Source organism: Gobio gobio (genome assembly GCF_949357685.1).
Source record: "Gobio gobio genome assembly, chromosome: 13".
In the NCBI taxonomy this organism is placed as follows: domain Eukaryota; kingdom Metazoa; phylum Chordata; class Actinopteri; order Cypriniformes; family Gobionidae; genus Gobio; species Gobio gobio.
The window spans coordinates 4561308-4573807 of NC_137106.1; the positions used below are offsets into that span (position 1 = coordinate 4561308).

General features: G+C 35.1%; 1 protein-coding gene across 4 annotated transcripts in view; it reads right to left on the reverse strand.

The window, feature by feature from the left end:
• Positions 1–12500, reverse strand: part of LOC307136292 (pleckstrin homology domain-containing family G member 3-like) — an 85330-nt gene that overhangs the window by 33636 nt on the left and 39194 nt on the right. For 2 of the 4 annotated variants that reach the window (XM_079833182.1, XM_079833180.1), the window contains exons 3-6: positions 9961–10376; positions 3162–3262; positions 1025–1094; positions 902–948 (exon numbers count right to left, since the gene is read on the reverse strand). In XM_079833182.1, coding sequence (XP_079689308.1) covers positions 902–948; positions 1025–1094; positions 3162–3262; positions 9961–10376 — 634 coding nt within the window. The remainder of the gene's footprint in view (positions 1–901; positions 949–1024; positions 1095–3161; positions 3263–9960; positions 10377–12500) is intronic. The other 2 variants (XM_079833183.1, XM_079833181.1) reach the window with 1 other exon arrangement.

Sequence of the window (12500 nt, forward strand, 5' to 3'; positions counted from 1 at the left end):
TGTGTGTGATGGGTAGGTTTAGGGGCAGTGTAAGGGGATAGAAAATACGGTTTGTACGGTATAAAAACCATTACACCTATGGAATGTCCTCACATTTCACAAAAACAAACATGTGTGTGTGTGTGTGTGTGTGTACGTGTGACTCTTTAGCTCCGCCCTCTGCACGCCTCCATGGGCTGTTTTCAGAAAGAATGGGTTCAGTGTTTCTGTGTTTTATAATCTGATAAACCAGTGGTTCTCAAAGTGTGGTACTCAGGCTGCCTCTAGTGGTACGCAGAGGAATCCCTAAATAAAGTAATGTTAAAACCTAGAGTCTATGGTTAAAACACAATTAAAAAAAGTATATTTAAGTACAGTAAAGTTTTAATTTAATAATGATTTAATTATTTTACGTACCTGTATGTAAGCACAGTGCAGTGTTAATATACAAACTGTGTATTTACAATGTTAAAGTGGTTAACAACAAAAAATATTCTTATTAGGAATAAACTGCCTCATTTTTTAGCTGTGCAAACTAAGATATAACTGAATAGTTAGGCCCACTACACTACTGTATTTTAATGCTGGTCATTATGGTGGTACTTGGAATAAAAAGTTTGAGAACCTCTGTGATAATCTAAAGACTCTCTGGAGATATGAAGGATCAGCACTACTCTACAGATACTCAAGATCAACACGACACTGTGTGTGTGATGACCCCTTTAAACACACACAATATCCAAACATTCATAGGAGTCTGAAATTAGCATCCTAAAACAAACAGCCCAAAGCAAACGTGCTGCATCTCAGCGGGCCGCTGTCAATCAAACGGTCGGTCTGATGTTCATGAAGGACGTTTCTGACTCAGAGGAAGAATCTGTCACACACACACACACACACACACACCGGCTGAATGACTTACTTCGGGTAGTTCGTACAGTACTGCGTGTAGATCTCGAAATAGTTGCTCTGCAAATGAAATGCAGGAACATTAGTCAGTGTTATAAAGGAATGTGATGTGTAGATGTATTGTTGTGTTTTGTACCTTGTCCACAAAGCAGCGGGCGATGGCCACCGGATCACTGGCACACATGTCTAAAGACTGTAACAACGCACTGGAGAGAACACAAAACACATTACATTCCCTTAATGAGATGCTGAAACATGCATTTGGTTATGAGTGATGATAACCAGCCCGTCTGAGGCTCACAATGAGCTTCTGTCAGACATCACACACACAAAGAGGATCTCACACACTTGCCCAACGGCTGGCTTCAGTTTCTGCTCTCAGTGAAGCGTTAAAGACCAAAAATATGATCAAATATGATCATCTGATTCATGCTGGGATGAGCGTTTACTGTACATCTTTGATGCATGTCATTTACAGAACAAAAGCGGGTTAAATTAAGTGTATTTTTGTGTTCATTAAAAAAAACGATGAACAAAAAATGTGATGGCTGGACCTTCTGATTTAGACTATTAAATTTAAACACTGTTAAGACTATGAGTTGACCACCAAAATGACCATTAAAGTAGAATAAAATACACAAATAACGACTAGTATTTGCAGTTTTTAAATACAAAATGGAACAAAAAAAGTGGATAGAACTAAAAATATATAACTTTTGGTGTATGCTGATACATATTAAATACATTTAAATTAAAAGGTATATGTAAAAAATTATAATTACAAAAATGACAAAATAAATTGCATTAAAGTAAATACAACCTTATATATAATTATATACTATTATAATATAATAATTCTATTAAAACTGTGCTTTTTACTAAACTAGTATTTACTGCATTTAAATACAAACGGAACAAAAAAGTTATGCTGATAGAAATTAAATATTATAATTACAAAAAAATTATAATAATGTGTATAATATAGTAAATATTATAACTGCAAAAATGAAATAAAAAAATATTTATTTAAATATAAAATGTAATTATTAAAATAAGTAAAATAATAATTATTATTGCACTTATACATTTCTATTAAATGTATTTAAATAGAAATGGAACAAAAAAAGGCCAATACTGATATAAATTAAATACTATAATTATATATAAAAAAAATAAAAATAAAAATAATAAAATATGTATTATATATTACATATAATTAAAACAAAATAATAAAATAAATTACATAAAAGATTAAAAAATAATAAAATGAGTATATTAAATATTATAATTGCAAAAATGAAATAATATAAAAGTATTTATTTAAATATTACATTTAATTATTAAAATAAGTACAATAATAATAATAATTATTGCAATTATATTAAAACATACATACATACATACATACATACATACAAATATATATATATATATCAATCTATTAAATATATTTAAACAGATATGGAACTAAAAAAAGTCAATACTGATATAAATGAAATATTATAATTATAAAAATACAATTAATTAAAAATAATAAATTATACTAATATAAATATAATTATGAAAACCACTATATTAAAACACAATTACAAAAGAATAATAATAATAAAAGTGAAACAAATAAGTGTATTATAAATGTGTGTTTGTATTGTAAGTGTATAAATACAATAATAATTATAATAGCAATTAAAAAATATATTCTGTATTTAATAAAAACATTTAAAAATAAAACGTTCAATGCTGATTGAGATTTCAACCATTTAAAAAATAAAATTTGCACAATTTTGCATAAATAACAATAAATTAAATAATTATATTAAGATAAATATATATATTTTTTTTTACCAATATGGTGACCAAAATATTGTATATCCCTACTAAAAAATTAAATAATATTATGTAGTAGCAAATAGAAGTAAACAGACATCTGAATACATTAAAGACCTAAAGTACAGAGCCATGACCTTGAGCGTATTTACAGAGCAAACACGCGTGTGAAGAACACGTATGTGTCCCAATGTGCTCTGCACCTCACCAAAAACAACCCCCAGGTTTATCTATCCCACATCTGAAGCCAGAGACCGTCGGACAGCTCCTTCCTCATTTGCATGAACACACACCATGTTCAAACACAGTCCATCAGTCCTGAATAAATCCATTGATTATGTCTGAATGTGCTTCAGCATGCATGAGTTATCGGCTCTGACCAGCGGGAACAACCGTGTTTTCGATGAAGGTGTTGCATAAAAGTGTGTGAAATGCTTGAATCTTACCTGTTGAACTCGTAAATGTGTTCAATATTCCCAAACAGCGAACACACTTGCTCTGGTCTGATGGGAAGGTTCCTGGAGTCTATGATGTGCACGAGATAATCCTGCAAATTGGAGCATAAATATTAATTTCAAACTCAAACTCGTGCTGTGGCGCTTTCAGCAGCTCAGCAGATGGCGCTAGAGATCTGTGCATCTCAAAACATTTTCACTTGCAAATCAACTGGTGCTCTTTAAACTACATAAATAAAAGCATTACAAACATTTCATCATGGTGAGTATTCTGCATCTCGGATTTGCATACTAATGCAAATGCATAAACTGCACACAAATATGCCGAATCGAGCTGGAGTTTAGCAGGCCAAATCACAGACGGCATGACCACACACACACACACACACACGCCGCCCAATGCTCATATTAGGAAATGGCTGCCATGCCAAGTTTGGCTGTGATTCAGAGAACGCTGGAACTCAGGGAGGAGCTCAACATCCTTCACCCAAAGAGCAAACATAATGAGCAGATATTCTGCATGAGAGCCTCCATTATGCAACAGCATCACATGCACATTCGAAATATAGAGGATAATCAATGTAAAACTTGAGTTAGGGTGTGGACTGGGAAACTGAGACACTCTTTGCGAGTGTTTGCATCCATTTGGAGCGTCTAATGACCAAAAATTTGTCCAGTTTCACCCAAACAGATGTCAAATCAGGAGGGAATCACCATATTTGGGCGTTTTCCTGTAGTTTACACTGACCAATGGCAGGTATTTTTTGCATAAAGCACTTCATAGCTACACACTCCACATATAATACACAATAACAAACTTAACAACCAGGGAAAGGCACTAAAAACACAAACCAAAGGTCTCTATTTCCAACAGGAAGTCCTTTAGATTATTTAAGGAGCTATACTAAGAACAGATTTAAGAACCTAAATGGACTCCGATTACAAATTCCCAGACGATCCTAGTAACATATGACATCAGTTTCCGACTCGCCATGTCCAACGCAGCTGTGAGAACTCACAGCGCTCACTAGAGCTCGATTATGACCCGTATTTAAGACCCGTCAAACGGGTCCCTCCAACCCATAATACACCTCATTAACGGAGGCTCTTTTCAACAGGAAGACTGATTCAAAACCTTTTAGGCAAAACTAAGTCAAGTTAAATTTATTTGTATAGTGCTTTCACAATACACATTGTTCCACTAAGAGTTTAAATATCGGTTGGTTTCGTTCTATTAAAAGATTTAAATATCCTTTGGTTTTGTTCCATCAAGAGATTTAAATATCGGTTGGTTGTTCCATCAAGAGATTTAAATATCTGTCGGTTTTGTTCCATTAAGAGTTTAAATATCTGTCGGTTTTGTTTCATCAAGATATTTAAATATCTGTCGGTTTTGTTCCATTAAGAGTTTAAATATCTGTCGGTTTTGTTCCATCAAGAGATTTAAATATCGGTCGGTTTTGATCAATCAAGAGATTTAAATATCTGTTGGTTTTGTTCCATTAAGAGTTTAAATATCTGTCGGTTTTGTTTCATCAAGATATTTAAATATCTGTCGGTTTTGTTCCATTAAGAGTTTAAATATCTGTCGGTTTTGTTCCATCAAGAGATTTAAATATCTGTCGGTTTTGTTCCATCAAGAGATTTAAATATCTGTCGGTTTTGTTTCATCAAGATATTTTAATATCTGTCGGTTTTGTTCCATTAAGAGTTTAAATATCTGTCGGTTTTGTTCCATCAAGAGATTTAAATATCTGTCGGTTTTTTTTCCATCAAGAGATTTAAATATCTGTCGGTTTTGTTCCATCAAGAGATTTAAATATATGTCGGTTTTGTTCCATTAAGAGTTTAAATATCTGTCGGTTTTGTTCCATCAAGAGATTTAAATATATGTCGGTTTTGTTCCATTAAGAGTTTAAATATCTGGCGGTTTTGTTCCATCAAGAGATTTAAATATCTGTCGGTTTTGTTCCATCAAGAGATTTAAATATTGGTCGGTTTTGTTCTTTTAAAAGATTTAAATATCGGTCGGGTTTGTTCCATCAAGAAATTTAAATATTGGTCGGTTTTGTTCTATTAAGAGATTTAAATATCGGTCGGTTTTGTTATTTTAAAAGATTTAATTATCGGTTGGTTTGTTCCATCAAGAAATTTAAATATCGGTCGGCTTTGTTCTATTAAGAGATTTAAATATCAGTTGGTTTGTTCCACCAAGATATTTAAATATCAGTTGGTTTGTTCCATCAAAAGATTTAAATATCGGTCGGTTTGTTCCATCAAGAAATTTAAATATTGGTCGGTTTTGTTCCATCAAAAGATTTAAATATCGGTCGGTTTGTTCCACCAAGAGATTTAAATATCAGTTGGTTTGTTCCATCAAAAGATTTAAATATCGGTCAGTTTGTTCCATCAAGAAATGTAAATATCGGTTGGTTTTGTTCCATCAAAAGATTTAAATATCGGTCGGTTTGTTCCATCAAGAGATGTAAATATTGGTTGGTTTGTTCCATCAAGAGATTTAAATATCGGTTGGTTTGTTCCATCAAGATATTTAAATATCGGTTGGTTTGTTCCATCAAGAGGAGATTTAAATATTGGTTGGTTTGTTCCATCAAGATATTTAAATATCGGTTGGTTTGTTCCATCAAGAGGAGATTTAAATATCAGTTGGTTTGTTCCATCAAGAGGAGATTTAAATAATCGGTTGGTTTGTTACATCAAGAGATTTAAATATAGGTTGTTTTGTTCCATCAAGAGATTTAAATATCGGTTGGTTTTGTTCTTTTAAAATATTTAAATATTGGTCGGTTTGTTACATTAAGAGATTTAAATATCGGTTGGTGTGTTCCATCAAGAGATTTAAATATCGGTTGGTTTTGTTCTTTTAAAATATATTAAATATCGGTCGGTTTGTTACATCAAGAGATTTAAATATTGGTTGGTTTCATTCTATTAAAAGATTTAAATATCGGTTGGTTTGTTCCATCAAAAGATTTAAATATTGGTCGGTTTGTTCCATCAAGAGATTTAAATATCGGTTGGTTTGTTCCATCAAGAGGAGATTTAAATATCTGTCGGTTTTGTTCCATTAAGAGTTTAAATATCTGTCGGTTTTGTTTCATCAAGAGATTTAAATATATGTCGGTTTTGTTCCATTAAGAGTTTAAATATCTGTCGGTTTTGTTCCATTAAGAGTTTAAATATCTGTCGGTTTTGTTCCATTAAGAGTTTAAATATCTGTCGGTTTTGTTCCATCAAGAGATTTAAATATCTGTCGGTTTTGTTCCATTAATAGTTTAAATATCTGTCGGTTTTGTTCCATTAAGAGTTTAAATATCTGTCGGTTTTGTTCCATTAAGAGTTTAAATATCTGTCGGTTTTGTTCCATCAAAAGATTTAAATATCGGTCGGTTTGTTCCACCAAGAGATTTAAATATCAGTTGGTTTGTTCCATCAAAAGATTTAAATATCGGTCAGTTTGTTCCATCAAGAAATTTAAATATCAGTTGGTTTGTTCCATCAAAAGATTTAAATATCGGTCGGTTTGTTCCATCAAGAGATGTAAATATTGGTTGGTTTGTTCCATCAAGAGATTTAAATATCGGTTGGTTTGTTCCATCAAGATATTTAAATATAGGTTGGTTTGTTCCATCAAGAGGAGATTTAAATATTGGTTGGTTTGTTCCATCAAGATATTTAAATATCGGTTGGTTTGTTCCATCAAGAGGAGATTTAAATATCAGTTGGTTTGTTCCATCAAGAGGAGATTTAAATAATCGGTTGGTTTGTTACATCAAGAGATTTAAATATCGGTTGGTTTGTTCCATCAAGAGATTTAAATATCGGTTGGTTTTGTTCTTTTAAAATATTTAAATATTGGTCGGTTTGTTACATTAAGAGATTTAAATATCGGTTGGTGTGTTCCATCAAGAGATTTAAATATCGGTTGGTTTTGTTCTTTTAAAATATTTAAATATCGGTCGGTTTGTTACATCAAGAGATTTAAATATTGGTTGGTTTGTTCCATCAAGAGATTTAAATATCGGTTGGTTTTGTTCTTTTAAAATATTTAAATATCGGTCGGTTTGTTACATTAAGAGATTTAAATATTGGTTGGTTTTGTTCTTTTAAAAGATTTAAATATCAGTCAGTTTGTTCCATTAAGAGATTTAAATATTGGTCGGTTTTGTTCTTTTAAAAGATTTAAATATTGGTTGGTTTTGTTCTTTTAAGAGATTTAAATATCGGTTGGTTTTGTTCTTTTAAAATATTTAAATATTGGTTGGTTTTGTTCTTTTAAAAGATTTAAATATCGGTTGGTTTTGTTCTTTTAAGAGATTTAAATATTGGTTGGTTTTGTTCTTTTAAAAGATTTAAATATTGGTTGGTTTTGTTCTTTTAAAAGATTTAAATATCTGTTGGTTTTGTTCTTTTAAAAGATTTAAATATTGATCAGTTTTTTGTTCAATTAAGAGATTTTAATAGTTTTGCTATAAACGAGAATAAGCGACTCTCAAAGAGTATTAATGAAAATATGATCAGTTGTCGCAGGTGAAAAGTGAGATGTGCCTGAGCGTTAAAAAGTAATTAAGGCACTTAGATAATTGCCAGTTTTGTACTAAGCAAGAGTAAATCTTTCTCAAAAAGCATCAATGAAGATACAATCTTAAAAAAGCCAGTTGTCAAATAAATATGTACTTTGGAAACATACGCTGACCATAACATGGAACAATTGATTTACAGTCTACAATCAGCACTTTCAATCAAATTTGAGGACCGAAAAAACTTTTGCTACACTTTTTTAAATTTTGCATTGCATTTTTTCCCACTCATTTTTTTTCATACATATGCTGCCTTAGATTTAGAAGAAAGTCTCACATATGATCTAAATTTTACAACAGCATTTGTATCAGGGCCAATGGTCGCTAAAAATGCGGCTCACTCCGTTATGTGGAGTAGACGGTTAGCAATGCAATACTGGTGGATGGAAAGTCTGTGCATAAGGAATTGGAAGGTGCAAACGCATTCCTGCATGAGGAGTGACACCTGTAAAAACCTACAAACCCAAAGAATTCCTGAGTTCAGCAACGAGACATCCTGCAAACGCAGCACTCCATCCCGAGCGATTCCACAGCGGTGTGGGAAAGGACAGCAATCTGTGCCATGAAGTCCTCACCCGCTCTCTGATTAGTCAAGCTGTTTATTGTTTGTTTGTCGTAGTGTTCTGGGTGTTCTGTTGAAGTGCGAGGAACACCATCTGTCTGTTTGAGGCTGGTAACAGTATAGGATGTGTTTGGCCGTAAAGGATGATGGAGGTGTGAGAGCCGTCAGGGGGGATTATGGGACATAATGCTAATCTGTTCTAAAGCCTAACAAGATCCCAAAATAGACAGCATCATTTGGATGGATGGATGGATATGGAGATGGATGGATGGATGGGATATGGATGGATAGGATGTGGATGGATTGGATATGGATGGATGGATAGGATATGGATGGATAGATGGATTGGATGTGGATGGATTGGATTGATTAGATATGGATGGATGGGATATGGATGATGGATTGATTAGATATGGATGGATGGATGGATGGATGGATGGATGGATGGATGGATGGATGGATTGGATGGATAGATTGGATATGGATGGATGGATGGATGGGATATGGATGGATATGGATATGGATGGATAGGATGTGGATGGATTGGATATGGATGGATAGGATGTGGATGGATTGGATTGATTAGATATGGATGGATGGATGGGATATGGATGGATTGGATATGAATGGATGAATGGGATATGGATGGATGGATTGGATATGGATGGATGGATAGGATATGGATGGATGGGATATGGATGGATGGATAGGATATGGATGGATGGATAGGATATGGATGGATTGGATTGGATGTAGGTGGATGGATTGGATCGATTAGATATGGATGAATGGGATATGGATGATGGATTGATTAGATATGGATGGATGGATGGGATATGGATGGATTAGATATGGATGTGGATGGGATATGGATGGATTGGATATGAATGGATGAATGGGATATGGATGGATAGATGGATTGAATGTGGATGGATTGGATGTAGGTGGATGGATTGGATTGATTAGATATGGATGGATGGATGGATGGGATATGGATGATGGATTGATTACATATGGATGGATGGATGGGATATGGATGATGGATTGATTAGATATGGATGGATGGATGGATTGGATGTGGATACGGCTGGATGGACTGGATGGATGGATGGGATATGGATGGATGGATGGATGGATGGATGGGATATGGATGGATGGATGGATGGATGGATGGACTGGATGGATGGATGGGATATGGATGGGATATGGATGGACTGGATGGATGGGATATGGATGGATGGATGGATGGATGGATGGGATATGGATGGGATATGGATGGATGGGATATGGATGGGATATGGATGGGATATGGATGGATGGATGGGATATGGATGGGATATGGATGGATGGATGGATGGGATATGGATAGATGGGTGGGTGAACGGATTGGATATGGATGGATGGATGGGTGGATGGATTGGATTGGATGGATGGATCATAGCTAAAACGATAAATAGCTAAAACGATAGCTAGAACGATAGCTAGAACGATAGCTAGAACGATAGCTAGATAGATAGATAGATAGATAGATAGATAGATAGATAGATAGATAGATAGATAGATGGAACAATAAAATGATAGAACGAATGAGCGATAGATAGAATGATTTTGTGAATATGTCCCTCACCTCTACAATGCTGCGCAGGTCCCTGACGTACATGCGCTCCGTCTCAATAATCTCCATCACGACCCGATCCACGTACGAGAGCTGAGGGTTTGGAGCCATGCTGACGCTGGCGAACGGAGACGGGGGACCTGACCCCGGCCACTCGAACCCGGGCCCTAGCAGCCCCTCTGGAGGACTGAGCTCCAGGTCGATCCCAGCGCCTGCGGACGGGCTGCTGCTGCCCTCCAGGGACGACCCGGTGGAGACGGTGGAGACGGTGGAGATGGTGGAGGTGGTGGAGACGGTGGAGACGGTGGAGACCCCGCTGACCGGCCGCCCGTCCTCCGCAGGCTCACAGCTGGACAGGGAGCAGCGGTCTGTGGAGCGCGGATCCTGACTGCCCACAGACGACCCGGTGGATAAACGAAGACATTCTGCTGGAGACAAAACAAAACAACAATTTAGCATTACATTAGAAACCTTTACTGTCACTTTTGATACATTTTATATATATATATATATATATATTAGCGAAGTCTTAAGTCTTGCTCTTGAACGGAAAAACTCACACAAAACGTATGTCAACATGTCCATCTTGATGAGTATCCTAGCAGACATGGTCTGTATATGCCTTAAGTGAACTTTATACAGTCGAGAAAGACGACGCATATCCGAGCTTTAGGTCTTAAAGGGGCAGTAGCCTTTACTGCCGTCTGTTTAATGTCAAACAACAAAAGACAAGGACCTCATTTACTGCTCTTGATTGAATAGCTTTTGTAAGTTTAATAGGATTCATCTTTAATTTATGCACTCAAATATGCAATTTTACATTTGATACATTTCTGTACCTGAAAACTAATGTTAGACGTACCTGAAAAGCATATCTAGCCGAACCATATTGTTGATCTTATTTATTTGTGGTTATCATTTTTACGTGAATACTTTTATGCTTTGATTTGAATATATGTTATATTATTTATTTTAATAGTTCAAAAAGTACAACAAATGTTACAATTTCAATTGAATTGTCGAAAGGTGTATTTTTAATAAATGCAACACATTCCCAAAGTCATGTGAAATAATCGTGTTACATAATCGTGATTTCAATATTGACCAAAATAATCATGATTATGATTTTTTCCATAATCGAGCAGCCCTAATTTCTGTGTTGTTTAGCTTGTTTGCTGTACACTTTGTCACATATCAGCTTTTAGACATTGTTCTGAAAGTACTGCCAAACAACACTTTTTCTCTTCACAAGTTCCATTTTCACTTTCTCACAGCCTGCAGTCGAACAGCCCACTTTATCACTCGATCTAGGCCTACATGCTTTAACTGATTACAAATTCAACACATACAAATATGAAAGAGACAACATTTAGACATTTATTTTAAGATTTTTACATTCCAACTTTAATGCATTTAAAACATTTATTTTTTTTTTTTTAAAGGGAAACACATCGGCTCTCGAACAACTGTAAATCATTGATAATTACAGACACTATTGAAAAATGAACTAGCAAAACAGACGGCTGCTTTGGTAACTTGTTATACTGATAGTTATAGCTAAATACATTGTAATGGATTAGCTAGCTAAAATACATGTGGTGTGTGCTTAGCTATTACACAATATTCTCATACCTCCTTCTCAGTACATGCTTTATTTTAATTTTTTTGCATCCCTCTCTGACCAGCAGTTAAATATAGTCCGCAGTGCAGCGCTTCTCTTCATTTTTGGCGCTAACGTTACCGTGTAGTCTAAAACTTGCGTTGTTTTGGTGAAAGTGCGACTCACTGGTTGGGCGTTACCAATCGGTTCAATGGAGGGGGAGTATTTTTTGTCTGATTTATTATGACAAACTCATATTTGATTAGGAACAAAATTATTGTTACAAAATAAATGAATTCTACATATTTTTTATTTGATCTACTGTGATTTTCATGTTGAAATATTGGGGGGATTGTAACTGATGGATTTGAATATTGGGGGGTTACATGCTTTTTTGCGCGACACTGTCTGCAACAATAACAAGTGGAGGAGATTCAAGCTGCGCTGCTTTTGCTGGTTATATTGGTTTACTAAAGAGGTAATTAACAAAACGGCGGAAAACAGACGAGCACTGATACTAAAGCGTATTCTGAAAGCTCGTAAAGCTAGATTTAAAAGTGAGATTTATGGTCCAGTGGGTTAAACCATGGAACTGATATGCAGAAGGTTACTGGTTCGATCCCAGCGGTCACCACCAGTGTGTCCTTGTTGCTCCAGGGGGATTGTCCCTATAATAAGGTCCCTGTAAGTCGCTTTGGATAAAAGCGTATGCCAAATGCATAAATGTAAAAGACAACGTATGTTATTCTCAGCCATTACGGACATTGACCGTGAGATTGCTTAGACGAACGCACGCCATCGGACAGAAAGAGCGAGACTGATATTTACTGAACGCAGAACGAACCTCGCAAAAGACTTTTAAAAATGGCTGCGTGAGCTCAAACAATCAGCAAGTTCAGCGCCCAAGTCCCACCCCCGAAAGTTCCTGAACTTTGAAAAAGTACTACCTCGC